This window comes from Akebia trifoliata, chromosome 15, assembly GCF_017979445.1.
Source record: "Akebia trifoliata isolate Shusen 1 chromosome 15, ASM1797944v1, whole genome shotgun sequence".
NCBI classification, from domain to species: Eukaryota; Viridiplantae; Streptophyta; class Magnoliopsida; order Ranunculales; family Lardizabalaceae; genus Akebia; species Akebia trifoliata.
Genome location: NC_141389.1, coordinates 23,012,633 through 23,033,320, shown reverse-complemented (window position 1 = coordinate 23,033,320; position 20,688 = coordinate 23,012,633). Strand labels below are relative to the sequence as shown.

General features: G+C 35.5%; 2 protein-coding genes across 2 annotated transcripts; both read right to left on the bottom strand.

Moving 5' to 3' along the window:
- Positions 1 to 696: 696 nt before the first annotated feature.
- LOC147384664 (secreted RxLR effector protein 78-like) lies at positions 697 to 1,116 on the bottom strand. The gene has a single exon (XM_086424971.1). The coding sequence runs from the start codon at positions 1,114 to 1,116 to the stop codon at positions 697 to 699; it is 420 nt and encodes a 139-aa protein (XP_086281097.1).
- A 1,110-nt stretch (positions 1,117 to 2,226) lies between these two features.
- Positions 2,227 to 13,210, bottom strand: LOC147384663 (glutathione S-transferase L3-like). The gene is made up of 10 exons (XM_086424745.1): positions 13,019 to 13,210; positions 12,821 to 12,892; positions 12,546 to 12,606; positions 12,298 to 12,384; positions 4,582 to 4,680; positions 4,392 to 4,494; positions 4,045 to 4,121; positions 3,073 to 3,180; positions 2,482 to 2,562; positions 2,227 to 2,401 (listed from the first exon to the last, which is right to left on the bottom strand). The coding sequence occupies exons 1-10, from the start codon at positions 13,186 to 13,188 to the stop codon at positions 2,390 to 2,392; spliced, it is 870 nt and encodes a 289-aa protein (XP_086280871.1). The 5' UTR covers positions 13,189 to 13,210; the 3' UTR covers positions 2,227 to 2,389.
- Positions 13,211 to 20,688: the final 7,478 nt, after the last annotated feature.

The following is a 20,688-nucleotide window of genomic DNA, read 5'->3' as shown; positions in this document are numbered from 1 at the left end:
CAAACAAATCAAGCAAGGAAGAAGAAGTCAAGGAAGGTCAAAGGAAGTCAAGGAAGGTCAAGGTGGGTTGACAAAAGGAACACCCCCCCTCAACCCCCCTCTTCTACTTTCCCTTTCTCCACATATTTGCACACACCACTATGGTCTAAATCACCAAAGGGCCCCTTCTTCATAAGGGTGCCCTCAATGATTTGGATCTATATCGAAAGCCCCTCACACTTGAGGGCACACATCAAATGTTTTTTTTATTTTTATTTTCTTTATTTAAAAAAAAACCGAATCCGAGGTTACCACATTACGTGGATGGAGTAGGGTGCCTAACACCTTCCCTACTCCATAAATGGACCCCCTTACCTTGAATCAAGGTTAGACCAAACATGCATTATCCAACGAGAGTCAACAAAAAATGTCAAAATGACATATTTTTAAAAAATACAAATTCGGGTGACCATTCACACCCATTTCCGAAAATGAATGGTGGCGACTCCAAAACACCCCAAAGTGGAGGGATGTTTCAAAACATCGAAAATCCCGTGTCCACAATGTGGGTAAGATGTCATACCCACACCCTAAAGTTGCAATCATCAAATGAATGTCATTCACCTCACCCACCCCAAAAAGCTTACTCTTATGCAAATTAATATGTAACCCAGAAATAGCCTCAAAACAACTCAATAACACACGCAACACCCTTACCTAATCCCTCGAGTGGTCTAGGAAGACCACTGTATCGTCCGCAAATTGTAAATGGGAAATCCATGGACCATCATTCATCCTAAACCCCGAGAGCCTCCCTAGGTCAACTGCTCTCCTAAACAGTCTACCTAGAGCTTCTGCTACTATAAGGAACAAAAACGGAGAAAGTGGGTCCCCTTGCTTCAATCCTCTCGACCCTCTAGAGAAACCAGCTGGACTCCCATTGACAAGAATAAAATAGGACACCGTTGTAACACACTTCATGATCCACCTGATCCACTTAGCTCCAAAAGCCATTCTCCCCATCATGTATTCTAGGAAGTCCCAGCTTACATGATCATAAGTCTTTTGAAGGTCTATTTTCCCTACCATCCCCTCTTTCTTATCATTAATCCTTGAATCAAGACATTCACTTGCCATCAAAACTCCATCAAGAATTTCTCTTCCCCTAATAAAAGCCCCTTACTTTTCTCCGATGAGCTTAGGTAGGACTGCTTTCAATCGCGAGGCTAGAATCTTGGCTACAATTTTGTACACTGAGCTCACCAAGCTGATGGGTCTAAAATCTCCCAACTTTTCCGTTCCAACTCTCTTGAGGATCAGGGCCACAAATGTGCTATTAAGACTATAATCCAGGCAATTCTTCTTTTGCAACTCTTTGACCACTTTCATAAAGTCTCCCGAGACGATATCACAACAGTGTTTAAAGAATCCCATAATAAATCCATCGGGTCCCAGTGCATTGTCCCCACTCATTGAGAAAAGAACCGATCTAACCTCTTCCTCCCCGATTTGTCTTTCCAACCACTCCCTATCTACTTGATTTAACAAAGTGAATTCTAGGTTATCAAGCCAAGGTCTCAACGATTCCTTTTCCTTATACAAATCTTTGTAGTATTTTACCACGCCTTCCTTATCTCCTCTTCTCCTACCACCATGATATCATTAATGAAGAGCTTAACGAACTGATTACTTCTTCTATGGAAGTTGACGACTTTGTGAAAGAATTGTGTTATTATCCCCTTCTTTCAACTATTTGATCCTCGATTTTTGTTTCTAACTTATCTCCTCCATAAGCGCTGTTCTTTGAAATTCCAATTTCAACTCCATTCTTTTGCCTCTTTCTTCCACATTTAATGTCCCTTCTTCCTTCTTGTCCAAAACCTCCATTTGCATCATGATCTCCCTTTTTTTCACATCGACTCTCCCCAGGACCTCTATATTCCACACTTTCAAGCAAAAGATTAAAAAATATAGCCATATTTGTTTTATATTAGTTAAAAATCTTTAAACTATAATATATATGATTTTGGAAAAAGGAATTTCATAACTAAAATAGAAAACTTCTAAAACAATTAATACTTATAGTGAACATCAGCAATTGTGCTCCAACTTATGGGCATGGTGAAGAACTTCATCATTTTCATATTGTCATCAACTTTCCCCTTCATATCAAGATATAGTCTTTTGGAAAGCCTTACCATGTTGACTTCCGTATGCCGAATATAGCACAATTAAAAATCTAGCAAATATTACAAAATCTAATCAAAATCTATTAAAATCTTTATGAGATTATGGTTTAGTGTAACACTATTCACCTTATTACAATTTTTCTATCTAATATTCTAATATTGCATCTCCATTCCTGCACATACTTCGACCCTTCGTGTTTTAAGAAAACAGTAATCATGTTTCAGAGCTGAGCCTGTAAAACAAATGGACATCATAGTTTAGCTGCCATTATTTCCGACTTCAAGTATAGAAAAATGCAATAAGAGGGATTACCAAAAAGCGTTTCTTGTAGATCTCAACAAGCTCACGTTGATCACGTCGAGTTGATTTATAACCCTCAATCTTATTCATCTCCTACATAACCCAGTTTCAATATAAATTAAGATCAAAATCATCCTCCCAATCATTCAAGAACATATAGAACCAGAACAGCATTTTAATCACACCAAATGTAATTTAATAAATTGTCTTGGTCAATCACTCTAGTACCAGAGGCATTTGTTTGATATATAATCGTAGTTATTAAGAATTGGGCCAATAGCCTTTAATCAATCCATTTTTCTTCCATTGATATGGTGAAGGAATTCCTAGTTGTTGGATTCGAAACTATTATCACATGTTTCCAATTTCGAGTATAGAAAGACACAATAAACTGTATATCTGATTTTATTTGGACAAGTATGATATGTATGGCTTTTTGTGGGTAATCCCGAGCCCGCAAATTGTGAGAAGAATTATATGAACTGAATAATAGGTAACAAACCGAGCCTCGTTGAATAAGAAAGGTTTGATTCACCAGAGCACCCAAAAAAAAAAAGCATCAAAATGAGATTACAGAATACGATATAAAATTTGGCATCATACCTCAATCCATGCTGCCAATTTAGGCCTGCCTTCCGTGATGTCATACTTCTTTACTTCCAATAAGAAGGGTTGAAATCTTTCCATAAATGGAGCATAGGCTATATCCACCTGCACAGGAAACATTCATTTGTGAATCAAAGGTGATGTTAAGTGAAAAGAAATAACATTTACCTCATTTCCCTTTTTCAAGTTATGAAATATTGTTATTATTCAATATGTCAAAAGCAGTGATGGATGGGACAAGTTGGTTCAGTATTGGAGCTGGCCAAGAGATTATACTATTTATATATATAATACAATTTAGAGGCCCATATGGTACAGAGAGGTACCATTCACCATGAACGACCAACCTTAGGTCCATTATACATGATGTAATTTTTTTTCTTTTTCTTTTTTGCAAGGCAAGCAAGGGGTAAGTGGTCAGCATGAAGGACATGATGTAGTAATATATTGTCTATTGTCCATATATAATACCCATCTTTATTTGCAGTTCAACCTTGTTAATACTTGATGAGAATATGAAAACTGAACCACATGAGTGATATTTCGGACAAGGCCAGCACATCACATTAAGGAGTTTTTTTTTTTAAGAAGTCTAGCTTGTTAGAGCAACTCCAACGGGGATATCCATAATGACTAGGCATTCCATTATGGAGAACCATTTTGGATATTTATTTACTCCAACCGTGCTCTCCAGAAATATTTTAATGTTTTTTTAATTCTACCCAATCAGCTACAGCCATGGAGGACCCATCCAACGGTCATCATCCTTTGCAGCCAAAAGGTAGAGATTCTAAATCTCCCTCTCTTCTTTTGCCGACCGAAAACTCCATTCCCCAAAATGGAGAGGGAGTTGCAGGGTGAGTTTGAGACCCTTCAAAGGGCTCAAGCTCTCCTAAACAGCAGTTGGGAGGGGATGCAGAGTGCGTTGGTGTTGCTCTTATGAATATCACGAATGGAAGTATAACCTACCAAGCTGAACTGGCCCAGGAAGAAAGGTCCATCATCAAATTTGGAAAGAGCTGTTTCTAGGTAATCAAAAGGAGCACCTGATGCAAGCACTTAATGCAAATCAGCTTATGGCTATAAATAGAGTAATGCTGGGGTGACATTGGGATTTACTGTGATTCTCACATTTCTGACGTGGAGGTGCGCACATAACCATATACGCTTTTTACTCATATCTCAAGGAAACACATCTATGGTTATCACGTCAACACAGTGAAAAACAAAGTCCCCCCAGGATTTTCCTTATAAATACATTTTTTTTTTTTTTTCTGAGACTAAATCCCTAAAATATAGCAATTATTTGATCTCACCAATTTCATTTCCTGGATCCACTTTAAATGAAGTGATCACAGATTTATTGAAGACATCAGTGTAGGACAGCAGTTCTTCTGCAAACTCTCTTTTTGCAAGATCCTACAATTTTCGGAGTATCCCCAAAGTCAATATTTTAAGGCAGAAGGAGACTCCCACAAGTGTGGAAACAGTTTAACTACATCTTACATCAGGAAAAAGTGAAGGCCCTTCAAAGTGGCTATCGATATACTTAATCAAATCAAGACTCTCTCCTTTGACTTCATTGTTGTATTCCAATGAAGGCACCTACAAGAAAGAAGAATTCATATATAAGCATTGAACAGGAAAAAAGGATTATTAATTGGCTCTAATGCTGTTTATTTATTTATTTTCATGAATGGGAGTTGATTTGCAGTAGCATCAATAGAAGGAACCATTTATATTCCGGAGAATATCGAGCACTTTACGAGAGCAATTTGAGGGTGGGTTCAAAACATTGTTACTCTCCAACATAAGCTAAATCTTTTCGCACCATGAATTAGATTTTCTAAGGTTGGTAGCATCAAATATTTTACAAGGTTTATGTTCCATTGGAGTAGGCATGGACCAAAACAAATTTCATAGAGTAAAAGGAAACTGCATTATTTAAGGAAGAGGATGTCCATAAAATTAGAGTTGGATGGTTAAAGGAGCTTTGTGATTCTAGAATGCTGTGTGACCCACATATACCTATAAAATTAAAAGGAATTTTCTTTCTAAGTATGAACAATTTCTGAATGCTGGGAAATCAATAAACAACATATTCATAGATGAGTGTAGCAGAAAAGTGAATACTCAAATAGATGAATGAAGATTTTAAAAAAATAAAAATAGAAATGAACACATTCTTGAAAATATAGATGTGAACCCAATAGGTGACAAACTAAGAAAAAGTCAATTTAGACAGTTTGATCATAAGCAACAAAAATCGACAACAATCCTATTTAAGCAAAACTGCTAGTAGAAGGTTTTGAAAGAGCATAATTACAACCCAAAATGATGTTTATTGAGATAGTGAGAGCTGTTATGAACATAAGACGAGGATTTAAAGAAAATTGAATATGGACAAACAGGAATTATACAGCCAACCTAAATTTTTTGAATAAAGCTTCGATATTGATGAACTATTCGATAATGAAACGAAAAATTATGCAGTGGGTCTATTAGGCATCATAAAAACCTATCACTAGCGATACAAAGGGACTACAAATTAGAACTAAGATATAACTTTCCAACAAGTGGGCTCTTGATCTATTAAAAATCTAACACTTCCTCTTCAAAAGGAACCCACACAAACATTTTTCTTATTTTTAAATAATTAGAATTTTCTTGGGACCTAGTGAAAGCATATGACAAACTACCTAGAGAGTTAATATAGTGGGTGCTAGGAAAGACATGGGTCTCAAATGGAATAAGTAAGACCATGTATGAGAAGGTTATGACTAATGTGAGAAAAAATGAAGAGGAGACAATTGAATTCTAGTTAAAATTGGTTTATATCAGGGATCAACTTTGAGTAAGTATTTGTTTTCTCTAGATATTAATGAGGTAATTGCTCATATTCATGAGCATGCGTCTTGTTGTATGAATGTATGTTAATTTCATATTTATGTAGTATTAATTGATGAGAGTAGAAAGAGCATCAAAGCAAGACTAGTATTATGGAGAAAGGTGTTTGAGTCTAGAACTTTTTGTTCTTGATTGATTGAATCTAAGAGCTTTAGAAAAAAGAAAATCAATACCATGTACAGAGAGTGTAAATTTAGTATAGGCATCCATGAAGAGGAATGTCCAATAAAAACTAATGATTTAGAAATATTCTAAAGCAACCATTTTGGTTACCTCGGTTCTATTATACCAAAGGATAGAGAGATTAAGAAAGATGTTGATTAAGTAGATTGTTGGACGATCAAGATGCATCATGTTAATAGATTTAGTGTAGAAAAATGAACTTATTGAGATGGGAGAGAGGAAAAAGATAGGAAAGAAAAAATAATTGAACTTCTTTGAAAAAATGTAGAAGTAGATCTTATAGACACCCCACTTTGTCAAAATCGAGTCCGAGAGCTCAGAAAATCTTAAAGAAAAGAGCTTAGCCCGAGAGTGTTTTCAAAAGAGGCTCAAAGGCCCATCAAGAGGAAGTTTAAGGTCTTAAGGACCTTTCAAGCTGACCCATCACTAACCTGTCCGTACCTTACCTGAGGAAAAACCAATTTTGGCCTGTCCTCACCTAACCCACGAACAGGCACAAAGTTGGCCTGTCCCCACCTCACATACAAACAGAGTTGTTTTCCCTTGTCCTCAGCACACCTACGAACAGACAGTCTATGGGACTATTTTACTCGAGTGCTAAAGGAGAATTTACCCTTAAATTTTTCCCAATCTCACTTTTTCTTGGGGACTACAAGGTAGTTTGATCTCTTTAAGCTTGCTTCATAATTTACTCTTACTTTTAAGGTAATCAAATAATTCTCTCAATTTTGATCCTTGGTCACCTTTAATCCTAAAAAATGTCAATTACTTTCATACCCTTAGTTTGTTGAGATTTGTTTTAAGGTAATTAATCACTAAACCCATCATTCTTACTCTTAATTCATGGTCTTCCCTCCTAATTTTCATACAATTTAACCAAGATCAAGGGACCATGACCTTTTGCCCATCCCCAAGAATTCTCTAGAATCACAAAGCCAATTACACTTTTACCCTCATGTTGTTAGGAGCTTATTCAATGCAATGGACTAAAAAATCCCACCTTGTCCTTAATAATTATATGTCATTACTCCTAAATTCTCTAGAATTTAACCAAAATCAGGGGACTTTGACATTCTTACCCTTCAAAGAGAATTCTCTAGAATCTTAAGTGTATTTACCCTCTTAACCCTAATTTGTTGTGACATAAGAAGATGTTTGATCCTTTAACTCATATTCTTGAATAATATTTACATGCTATTCTTGAAAAAATTTCAACCAATTTATTGTCTTCCAAAGTACTTGGACACTCTTGTCCCTCCCAAAGAATGCTCTAGAACCTTGTGGGTTTTTACTCCATAAGCAAGTTGAGGGACATGCATATACTTCTAGGCATTTGTACTTACCTATTAGCTTTCTAATTAAAAACTCAAAAAAATCAGTTTTTTATTTCAATTTTGGCCAAATATGGTAACCACCAACTTGGTGGGTGAGACAAGGTGCCCAACACCTTCCCTGTCTCACATCCAAACCTCCTTACCCTTGACCTTTAGGTTAAGACCAGTTTAAGTCACTAATTTGTTGGAAAAAACAGGTTTCTAAAACCCTTTTTATGGTATCCATTCACACCTTAAACTCTTTGAATGGTGGCGACTCCTAAACTCAAGTAGATGAGATCAAAACCCATTGAACCTCACATATCTACAGTTTTGTGACTTCACTGGGGATGCCGAGGGTTCAAACCATTTGTTTTTGGCCTTTTTTGAAAGTTCGAGAAACTTTAACTTGCGAGCTTTCTTTTGTCTTCTTTTTCTTTCTTTTTGTGGTAAATGCTTGTAATAAGTGGGACTGTTTTGCTTTTGTTTTTGAGATTGGTGTACTTGTAAAGTTGGCACACGTGTTTTGAAAATGCACTTGAGCACCATCAAGCATAACAATTGACACAAGCCTCATTCTCCTATAAAAATTCTTAACCCCGAATGCAAACCTTATGCCTTGACGTCACTTACCTTAGGAAAATGAGACAAAATCATCCAACTCAATCACCAACCAATGGCATGTTTTCTTTGGCTTGAATGGAGGTTTGAAGACTAAGAACCTTCAACCTACCTATAACCCTCATGCATAGCCCATGGTTAGAGGTGTAGGACATTTGGAGGTGTAGGACACTTGGTTTTCAAAATCCAATTGGCGATGTGTCAAGTCCTTCAAAGCAATATAGGTTGAGTTGACACTTGACAATCAACTTGTAAGGACACTCCAAGTCTTGTAATAGAATAGGATGTTACTCCATTGATGAGTGTGGGAACTCACTTCCCTTGGTTCCTTTAAAGCTTCTAGATCATTACTTAAGTGGTTTCAGATCTTCCAAAGTCGGTTTCCAAGAGAAAAGGTTAGAAACTATACAAAAACACTTGAAAACCAATGTTGGAAGGCAAAAACTGCAGAATTGTCGAGCTTTTGGTCTGTCGGCCTGATTGAATTTAGCCTAATTACCCTCGAACAAGCCATTTTTTATTTGTCCTTACCTTACCCATGGAGAGAACAAGTTCTGCTCTGTCCTCACTTGACCCCCAGACAGTTCCATCTTTGTTTTGTCCTCACTTGATCCCCAAACAGCCTAATACCCCTTCTGTCCGTACCCTACCCAGACAGAGTATTTTTTTACTATGTCCACACTGTACCCACAGACTGGACAGAAAGCTTAAGGTCCCCATCTCAAGTGGGGACCAAAACATAATCTAGAGTCTCCATTTAGGCCTTGTGTTGAGACAATTCTTCCGATTTTATTCCCCTTCCTTTCAAAACCTTTCCTTAGGTACTTTGATGGCAGATCTTGATTCTTAAATTTTTTTCCAAATCCAAGTTGTCCACTTTGAGGTGTGTGATTACCCGATCAAGTCATCATGTAACTTGAGGAAATCTCTGATAAGTTACGTAAGGTCAAGTAATTTAAAAATATTAAACTAATAATTTTAACAAAACGTGAGAGTAGCATGATGGTTAATTCGATCAAGTATAGTCGAAGGTTAACGGAAAACCGAGACAAGGAGGAATACATCGTCAGGACAGGTGATACAAGGAATTAAAATTTTGGGGAACTAATGATACCATTACATAGATCTCAAAAAGGTGCTCAAAATCAACTATTTACACGTCAAATTCTAACAAGAAACGAGCCCAGTCAAGGGTCGAGAAGTTGGATTCTCGAAACGGTCAACCAGGTCAACCAAAGTTGTCTTGGGTCAAACTGAGTTATTAAACTTTAATTAATTTTGGATGGGCCCCACCACTTCACCTAACCAAGGAAATATAATTAGAACCATGGTAAACAAGTAAATATGGTTAGTTGATTAAGTCAATCACCTTTGACTTTGGTCATGGTGACTATTCTAACGCCATGACACCTAGCTACCTACTTATCTCATAACATGATGTCCCATGGACACATGTTGGCATACCCCCATCCTTTAGCCACTTGCTGGCTTGATATCAAGCAAAGATTAACTATGGTTAATCAAACCATGGTTACTAACAATACCCCACACTATATAAGCCTCACGAGAGGCATTTTTGTCTCTTTTCTTCTCAGAAATTTCAGTAATCTCACACTCTCATCTTCTTCATCAAAATCTAGCAACCTTTAACTTTCATAAGTTCAAATCCTTTTGACTCTTTAACCCTCATTAGTTGTTGAAACCTAACAACCAAAAAATCTAGTTGATTTTCATAGGTTTGGTTGCAAGGAATTCAGCATATTTGGGTAGTTGGGAGCTCAAGAGTGAGGAGAAGGAGTCCAAGTCACTCCATTTTATGTGTTGAGATGACGAATGAGAAGGAATAATGTTACTGAAATGGTGATGGGTGATTGACCAATGCTTATCACAAACGTTGAATTCTAAATTCGACTAAGTGACGCATTGGCCAACGAGTGAGTATTATACAATTCTTTTAAAAGGAGGATGATTTTTATGTCATTTTTGTATGATGAACACTAGGGTGATGGAGGTACCCGTTGGTATGTTCTACATGGCGAATGATCTTAGAACGAGTGAAATTCGGCGTGACCGTCCCAGAGAAGTGGAACGGGCGTGATTGACCCAGGGGAGCTATATTGGGCATGATCGTCCCATGCAAATAAAATTAGGGGTCGTGATCGTCCCAAGGTAGAATAGTGGGAGGGACAAGAGTGTCTAAGTCCTTTTAAAGACAATGAATTGTTAAGAAAATAATCAAGAATGATGTGTAAATATCATCCAAGAATTAAGGCTAAAGGGTCAATTAACCTCTCATGGCTCTCAACAAATTAGGGTTAAGAGAGTAATTACCCTTAAGGTTCTAGAGAATTCTCTTTGAGGGGTAAAAATATTAAAATCCCTTGGCTTTAATCAAACTCTAGAGAATTTAGGAGCAATGACATGTAATTAGTAAGGAAAAGCATTGCATTGGATAAGCTCTTAACAACTTAAGAGTAAAAGAGTAATTATTCTTAGGATTCTAGAGAATTTTTAAGGATGAGCAAAAGGGTCAAGGTCCTCTGATCTTGGTCAAATTTAATGGAACTTGGGAGGGAAGACCATGAAGTAAGAGTAAGAATGATGGGCTAGCGGTTAATTACCTTAAAACAAATCTCAACAAATTAAGGGTATAAAAGTAATTGACATTTTGTGGGGACCAAGGGTCAAAATTGATAGAATTATTTAATTACATTAAAACCAATGGTAGATTATTAAGCAAGGTTAAAGAGATAAAACTACCTTGTGGTCCCTAAGAAAAAAAAAAAAGAATTAGAAAGGTTTAGAGATAAATCCTGCTTTAGCACGCAAGTAGAATGGTCTCCACATTGTAACCGAATGTCCTTAGGTGAGCTATGGACAAGAAAAAATAATTTTTTTCATTAGTGCAGTGAGGACAGGCTAACATTGTGTCTGTCCATAGTTAGTTGAGAACATGCCAAAACTAGCCTGTACTTAGGTAAGGTACAAACAATTAGTGATGGGCTAGCTTGAAGGTCCCTATGGCCTTCAGCTTCCTCTTGCTTTTGGTAGGCCTTTGAGTCTTTTTTTAAAACACTCTTGGGCCCAGCTATTTTCTAATCTCCCAGGCTCAATCCTGACAAAGTGGAGTGTCTACAGATCCAATAGAAAATAGACTAAGAAAAATTGATAGTTTAGGCGTGCTAAACAAAGGCCGACTACAACCTCAGGCATAAAAGAGATAAATGAAGATTCGAAAGAATATGAATTGAGATAGTGAAAATGGATATAAAGTCACTTTCAATAATAGAAGATGTGGTTATGGACAAAACTGAATGGAGGAACAAATTCATTTAATTGGCCCTAAATCTTTAAGATAAGGCTTTGATGACGATGCATGTTGGAGTTCAAGGGATTTAGAATAAGTAAAATCAAGACTGAATATGTGGAATCTAACTTTAGTACTAACATCAATGAAGGGTAATGTCTAGTAAACTTTATGGTCTTGAAATACCCTAATGTGACTATTTTCATTATCGCATGTAAATTATATATAAGGATGAAGAGATTGACGAATGTATTTCCTACGTAATCAGAGCTACATAATGAAAGTGGAGGAGTACTTCTCTAATGGTATATAACTGACATACATCAATCAAATTAAAAAGAAAATTTGGTGAGATGGCAGTAAGATTAGGTATGACTTCTGGAGCAAAATGTTGGGTGATCAAGAAGCATCGCGATAATAGATTGAGCGTAGTAGAGATAAAGATATTGATATGCATGATTCGATTGAGATTATTTGGCCTCATTCAACTAAGGCCAAGTTAGAAGGAATATGGCAGTTGAAGGTTTTAAAACAGCGAGAGGAAGATCCAAAAGTATGTCATCAAGGTAGTGAATGTGGATATGAATACACATTCAATAAAAAACATGTGGCTTTAGACATAATTGAATGGAAGACCATAACTCGTAAATCAGACTCCAAATCTTGGGAAAGGCTTTGATGATGAAGATGAATTAGAAATTTCTCAAGTTTACTTCACTTGTAACATGCATGCACGCCTTTAAATTGTATAGTCGGTCACGCACCAATGTTACTGTAATTCCTCATGTAATTTATTTTGTATATAACCAAGATTTCATAAATTCAAACAAACTACATCAAGATCTCGAGTAAGTCTCCTACATTGATTTTTATGTGATCAAAGAATATCACCTTATTTGGAGGGTAGACCTTCTCCTTGTACCAATCGGGCCGATTTTGTAGATCAATAGGAACCAATTTTATCTTTTCCTGTAATCCCTGCTTAGCACAAATCATGATTTTTTTGTTTTTAAATCAAGAAAAGTAAACAAATTTAAACTTATATTATAAACTTCATAGGTACAAGAACTATAAACTGATCGCAAAAAAAAGAAACTTGATTAAGGAGATTGCAATCATGAACAGAACTGAATACCAACCTTACAGTTCCTAGTAATCCAAACACGTTGCGCATACGGACATGTGTAAGATATATACAACCTTCAACAAAATAAGGCAAAAAAAAAAAAAAAGGCTTTCTAGTCAGATAATTTATTGAGAGAAATTCAAAAAACGCCTAAATTACTATCTGGGCATTTTAACAAACACAAAGAAATGGCATAATCTACCAACCCCAAGTCTTGGTTGTCGTTGAAGAGAGAGACCCATTAAAAATCAAACAAAAATAAATAAGAATCAGAAAATCCGAATAAACCTAATTGTTCCATCGAAGAGAGGAGGGCTGGAAGTAGAATCCAAAGAAGGGGGAAGAATCTCCTGAACGCTTCTGCAAATCAAGATAGATTTAGGAGAAATTCCCATTAGCCCATAAATTTAAACAAAACTAGAGAAACCCAGAAATATAATGAAGAAAAAAATTGAAGATCAAAAGGGGTATAATTGGAAAGATAACTCAGTTGCCATTGTTGTTATTGGAGCTCTGGTTTTGCTGAAACAAAGCAGTTTTAGTGAAGAAGAAGGTTTGGTGCGAATCTTTAGAGTCGAAGTACGGAGAGAGAAGGAGTTCGGAACTAGTTGTGGAGACGTCAGGAATGACGAGTTGCTGAATGTGAGCTCAGCCATTAATGGCTCTTTCTAGAGTGGAAAGATTCGATGTCATTGTAGAGAGGAAAGATTTCAGATACTGTACTCTAGGGAGTTAATTAGTTATCCAACTCCATATCACCTTGGAACAAAGAGCGTGATTGAAATGAGAGTTGGAGTCACAACTCCCACCTTAGACTTCTAATTGGTTTAAACGGTCCACCAATTCCATGGAGTTGCAACTCCAAAAAAGTCCTCAACTCCCATTTCTAATATATAAAATCTTACTTCAAGCCGGATCAATGGATCAAGTCCAGATCGGATCAGGGTTGATTTGGTATCTATCCAATAAAGATCAAATCGAGCCAAATCCGATTTTATATACTAAATCTAAATCAACATGAACATCACACATCTCAATAATATATAACATAATTATATACTTTCTAACATATTATCGGATCTGGTCCTTATTGGATTAGGACATGGTTGATCCAGATCTTATCCAATAAGACATTAGATCAAATCCTTATCGGAATCCAAAACATCAATCCATACCTGAAGTTATTGGATTTGAACAAGTTGGATTTTGGGTTTAATCTGATCTATTAATAGCCCTACGGTCCACTTCCACCAACATTCAGGCCATTTGCAAGTCGGCTCAACCCAAACCCATTTCAAAGAACTACAAAGGTAGGGGGATCATTATAAATTTATAAAAGGACTATTATATATTGTATTTAATATAGTGTAGCAGGTCGGACCACCCACCGGGCTTGCATTCAAAACTCAAATGCGACCCCATTATTAAATGGGCTTAGACTGACGCAGCCCAATAGCTAAATGGACTTAATAACTAAACCCAAACCCTTTCAATTGCGGGCTAAGATGAATCAGGCCAAAATCTGACCGATTAATTGTTCTAATATAAGTCATTCAACTGACTTTACATTATACATGATGTAGATTCTTATTTAAATAATTATTATTTTTTAATAAATATGATGATTAGAATTAGGGGTGTAAAAAAGAAAAACGATTGATTTGGTTCAATTCCAGATTAGGGGTATAATAGAACCAAACCAATCTGAGAATCAAACCAATTTATATATCTATCTATATATATATATATATATAGAGATCATCCTCACCAAAAATCAGCTCATTCCAAAACTTTTAACCCATGTAGGACAAAACATGTTTGTTAAAGTGTAGAGTAAAGCTTAGGGTATATATATATGGGTCCCGTTCCCCACCCTAAGCTTTACCCTACACTTCTAACCCATGTAGGACAAAACATGTTTGTTAAAGTATAGGGTAAAGCTTAGGGTGGGGAACGGGACCCATACATATATATTGGAAATGTTTAGCAACAAACATTTTGGCAAAACATTTTTCAAAACATGGGTTAGAGGTTTTGGAATAGGCTGATTTTTGGTGAGGATGATCTCTACGGTGAGGCGATCATCATCACCAAAAATCAACCCATTCCAAAACTTCTAACCCCATCAAAAATGATTTACAAAAAATGGACGGTCCACGATTTTTCAACTTGTAAACTGGGGCTAGAAGTTTTGGAATGGGCTGATTTTTGGTGAGGATGATCTCCTCACCGTAGAGATCATCCTCACCAAAAATCAGCCCATTCCAAGACCTCTAACCCATGTTTTGAAAAATGTTTTGCCAAAATGTTTGTTGGTGAACAGGACCCTATATATATATATATATATATATATATATATATGGGTCCCGTTCCCCACCCTAAGCTTTACCCTACACTTTAACAAACATGTTTTGTCGTACATGGGTTAGAAGTTTTGGAATGGGCTGATTTTTTGTGAGGATGATCCATATGGTGAGAAGATCATCCTCACCAAAAATCAGCTCATTCCAAAACTTCTAACAGCATCAAAAATGATTTACAAAAAATGGACAGTCCACGATTTTTCAACTTATAAATATAGGGCTAAAAATTTCAGAATGGGCTGATTTTTGGTGAGGATGATCTTCTAATCATAGAGATCATCCTCACCAAAAATCAACTCATTCCAAAACTTCTAACCCATGTAGGACAAAACACGTTTGTTAAAGTGTAGGGTAAAGCTTAGGGTGTTGAACATTTCCCATATATATATATGGGTCCTGTTCAGCAACAAACATTTTTCAAAACATGGGTTAGAGGTTTTGGAATGAGCTTATTTTTGGTGAGGATGATCGTGGACCATCCATTTTTTGTAAACCATTTTTGATGGGGTTAGAAGTTTTGGAATGGGCTGATTTTTGGTGATGATGATCTCCTCACTGTAGAGATCATCCTCACCAAAAATCAGCCCATTCCAAATCCTCTAACCCATATGTTTGTTGCTGAACATTTCCCTATATATATAACCAAATTGACTCAGTTGAGTCATAACCGATCTTAGCAAAATACAAGAGTTGAAGTTTTTTTTTTTTAATAACCCTTAGGCTAAATTCCTAGATAAACCAAACATTAGAGTTTATTTGAGGAGTTAAACTAACTCCATCGATTCCAACTCCAACTCCCACTCAATCATTTTTTGCTCTATCTAGAGCGTCGACCAACTAGCAATTTCTTGTCATGCTATTTGCACCTACCATTTATTTCACTGCACGCATCTAAAGCACATTTTGGAGTGGGTGCAATGAGCATAAAGGTGGGTACAAATAGAACGGTCCTAACACAATTAGTAAAACTATTTTTTTTCTTAATGCCCCTCATTTGGTCAAAATATAGCATTCAAATCATCGAGATTAACTATTCAAATAGTTGAGATCAACAATTCAGACAATCGATCTCAACTTTTGAATCATTAATCTCAATAATTCATGTTGAAATTTCGAAATCCATCATTATAACTAGGTGGATCTCAATGATTGGAACAAAGGTCGATCTCAATGATCATATGGGACATTAAGGAAGAAAATTTTTACAGGCTTGCGTTGTCAAACAGGCCTTTCTCATGATATAGGCCCTATACATTAATCACGTTTCGCCCGGCTCAGTAATTAAATGGGTTTAGTAATATTTCCAAAAGCTGGTCCAAGCTAGAGCAAGCTGAAACCCCACCAATTTCTTTATTACATTTTCCTCACTACAATCAAGCAGTAAAATTCTGTTTATATTATCAAAAAAAAATTTCTGAGGAATCGATGTTTGGTTTTAAAAGATATTACAATTCAAGAAAATGGGTTTAAAATATGACACGAGTTGTTTTTATTCAAACTAGTGAAAATACATGAGGATGAGTATGTGATCGTTAAGAAACCTTCGTAGAATTTTAAATAATTTAATCAAAATTTTATTTTTAATTTATATTTTGTTCATAAAAAAATCCAATTATGACATAAGATAAAACAAACTATAATAGAAAGAAATTACGATTATCTCTTTCTCATATACTATTGATGCAACATAACACATAATAAAGATCGATGGTCCACACAGAAGAATATAACTGAAAAAAAATTGATTAAAATTTTTTTTAAGAGCAAGGTTTTTAGACACAGCTAAGTAAGAAGAGAGAAGTCATTGTTTGTAGATCTAATATATAAGATAAAAAAAAGAAGGTTCACTTACAATGACAACAACTAACAATATCAAATAGTAGAAAAGGCAAAGCAACTATCAAATACTTAAGTTGTAGATATTCATTATATACTTTCCAAGAGAAGATTAAGAGTTTAAAGCTTCATCTAACTTGTTTGAATTACTGGATGTTCACAATTCTTTAGGATTTATGCGTTCCTAAATTCTAATGCCTCGTAGTTCTTTCTTGCTTCAGCAATTATATTTAGATTTTTTTTATGATGTAGCCAACAAAATCATTAAAAATTCATTGAAGATGATAAAAAATACAAAGAATCAAAAACAAGAGAAGAATTTTAGAAAGTGATTCTCAAATCTCATTAATGCCTTTACATAGGATTAAAATAAGCAACTAAAAAAGCTACATTATTTCCAATACTTTCTCTCAAACTGGGGCAAATATATCAACTAAGTCTAGCTTGACAAGATGAAAATTAGAGGCAGAAAGACTAACAAACTTCGTAAGCATATCATCAAGTTGTTTTGAAGAAGATACAAAGATTGTCTGTAAAGCACCAAAACGAACTTTCTCCCTGAGAAAATGAACATCAACCTATATATGCTTGGTTCTCTCATGAAGGACCGAGTAGCATGATGTCAGACTTGTTATCGTAAAACAAAATGGAATGGTCAAAGACTAGAAAACTTAGTTTCATCAGCAAAAATCTAAGTCAAATAAGAACGCAAGTGTCAAGGGCTATAACACGATACTCAATTTCAGCAGAAGAGCGGGAAACCATACTTTGTTTCTTATTTTTCCATGAAATCAGGTTACTACCATAGAAAGTATAGAACCCAGAAGTATATATCCTATCTGTAAGAGGACCAACATGATCAACATCAATGAAACATGACAAATGTAGTTGAGCAATGATAGAGTAAAAAAGTCCAAAACCAGGAAGAGATTTCAAGTAACGATGAATACGATAAACTGCATCAAGATAAGAAATGTGTGGGATATGCATGAACTGACTGACCACACTAACCGTAAAGGTCAAACCCGATCTTGTGCTAATCAGATAAATTTAGTAGCCTAAAAGTCTCTGATAAGAAGAATAATCAAATAATAAATCACCAGCTTCGACATAAATATGATGATTCTGATTCATAGGAGAGGAGGCAGGACAACAACCAAGCATATTAGTGACCTAAAGGAGATCCAATATGTATTTGCGTTTAGATAATGAAATACTACGACGAGAGCGGGCCACTTCTATCCCGAATAAGTACTTGAGGGAACCCAAATCCTTAACTTCAAACGCACTACTCAATAGCATATTAACCTTGTCAATCTATTGTGCATTATCTCCCGTTACTATAATATCATCTACATAGACCAATATAAGAGTACAACGACCATCCACTCCTCGATGAACAAATCAAGTGTGATCTGAATGGCATCTGGAAAACTCCATAGATAAAATGATCTTAGAAAAACGTTAAAACCAAACTCATGGAGACTATTTCAAACCATACAAAGATTTGAGAAGACGATTTCCCAGAATACTCCTCCTAAAGAGGAAATCTGAGAGGGGGTCCATATAGATAAGTTCAGTCAGATCCCCATTAAAAAATACATTCTTCACATCAAACTGGTGAAAAGGCCAGGAATGACAAACAACTAAAGAGATGAGGATGCGAGCTGTAGAAAGTTTAGCTACAAAAGTAAATGTAACACTAAAATCCTTTCTTGGAGTCTATGTAAATCCCTTAGTGACTAAGTGGACCTTATATCGATCAATAATTTCATTCGCGAGATACTTGACAGTGAAAACTCAACTAATAGTTTGTTTTCCAAAAGGAAGATGAACAATTTCCCAAGTGTGATTTTTCTGCAAAGAATCCATCTCAGCAGTTATGGCTCCAATCCATTTAGGATCTTGCAAAGTCTCTGATACAGATCAGAGAACTCGAATAGAAACAGTAACAGTAAATTAGGCATGATGAGAAGGAGAAAGTCTATGATATAAAATAAACTAAGCAATAGAATGATCAGTAACACAACCCTCACTTACCATTGTAAAGTGCAATAGACATGATGAGAAGGAGAAAGTCTATGATATGAAATAAACTAGGCAATAGAATGATCAGTAACACAACCCTCACTTACCATTGTAAAGTGCAATAGGCAAGTAAGAGTCAGAAATAGAAAGAATATGTATAAGAGTAGAAGAGATTATACTTAAGTCCAAAAAGGAGGTTGACAAGTCCGAAGAGGGGTGAAGGCGACGAAGATAGACCTTAAAAGGCAAAAAAAGATGAAGATAGATCTTACAAAGGAAATGAAGGTGGAGAAAAAAGTGGATAAGGTAGCACTATAAAAGAAGGATTCTGCAAAGAAGATGTAGTACAAAAAAAAATATTTTCAAAAAATGTAACTTCCAAAGAATGAATTACACGATAAGAAACTGGATCATAACAATGATACCCCTTTGACATAGATGAGTAATGCAAGAAAATACAACGAATTACTTTGTCATATAATTTTCTGTGATAAAGAGTCATGTTTTGAATAAAACAAGTACATCCAAAGACTCTAGGTGTAATGGGAAAAATAGTGTTATCAGGTCGAAGAACATGAAGAGGTACTTGTCCCCTTAACGTGCAACTTGAAATGCGATTAAGGAGAAAAGTCGTAGTAAGGATTGTCATATACATGCATACCTCGAAAAAGACGATGAACAATGTTCATGAGGTTACAATTCTTACGTTCTACTACTTCATTTTATTCAGGAGGGTAAGGACAAGTCAACTGATGAAGTATGCCCCGCTCATAAATGTGGGATCGAATCCCATAAAAAATGTATTCCCTTCCGTTATCAGGCCTAAGAGATTTAACTATGATGTTATATTAGGTCATTTTAAGGAAATAAAAAAAAAAAATATATATATATATATATAGATATATATATATATGAAACACCTCAGAACGAGAATGAATCAAGTAAACCCAAGTACAATGATAATAGTCATCAATAAATGTAGCATAATATTTATGACCATTAAAAAGAGTAATAGGGGAAAGCCATACATCAGAATGAATTAAATTAAATAATTTATTAAATGGATACATGTGATGAAAATAAGAAGTACATATGTGTTTAGAAAGCTCACACATAGAGCATTAAAATTTGTATCCCTTACATGAAGTTTTTAAATAAGGAAATAAATAAGTGTTGAAAATTGACATCTCCTAAGCATGCATAAATCTAACACCTTAGAAGAAAAATATGGCTCCTAAACAGTGGAAGCACAAAAATAAAAATAATAGGCTGGGATCCAAATAGGTACAACTCATCTCTCTCAAACTCCTTGCCAAAAATCATCTTAAAGGTCAGGTCCTGAAAAATATAGTGAGTAGAAAAAAAAGGTTGCAGAGTAGTTTAGAGATTTGGTAATACTACTCACAAACAAAAGATTAAGAGATATATTAGGAACATGAAGCATAGAGTCAAGAAAAAAATTATAAGATAAGATAATGGTACCCCTATCATGGATATGAATAAATGACTCATCAGTAAGGTGAACCTCCTTGTGGATAATAAGACAAATAGAAAAAATAAAATAACTAGACTTACAAATCATATAATCAGAAGCACCAGAATCAATTACTCAGGTTAAGGGAATAAAGCTAGACTAAGTAACATAGAATGCAAAAGATGTACCTGGGGACGTGATAATTGATGTCACAGTCAAGGATGAGTGAGTATGAGAATGAATTTGATCCCTTATAATAATGAGAATCTGAGTCTGAAGTTGTTGCAAATTAATAGTACCAAGGGAAGAAGAAATATTAGTAGGAGAAACTGATAATGACTCCACAGCTATAACATGGGAAGTAAATTATCCCGAAAAAGATTGCAACTGATGGGGATAGAGTTGAAAGCATCAAACGTTTTTATGGTCAATCTTCTCACAATGACTATAAGTAA

What these genes read in the sequence shown, in the direction of transcription:
- LOC147384663 (XM_086424745.1), bottom strand. Translation starts at nt 13,188, where the DNA reads ATGGCTGAGCTCACATTCAGCAACTCGTCATTCCTGACGTCTCCACAA. An exon ending in TCCTGGGCCAGTTCAGCTTG is followed by an intron (nt 3,181 to 4,044) that starts GTAGGTTATACT and finishes TTTCCTGTGCAG; the next exon opens with GTGGATATAGCCTATGCTCC. An exon ending in AATTGGCAGCATGGATTGAG is followed by an intron (nt 2,563 to 3,072) that starts GTATGATGCCAA and finishes TGGGTTATGTAG; the next exon opens with GAGATGAATAAGATTGAGGG.
- LOC147384664 (XM_086424971.1), bottom strand. Translation starts at nt 1,116, where the DNA reads ATGGCAAGTGAATGTCTTGATTCAAGGATTAATGATAAGAAAGAGGGG.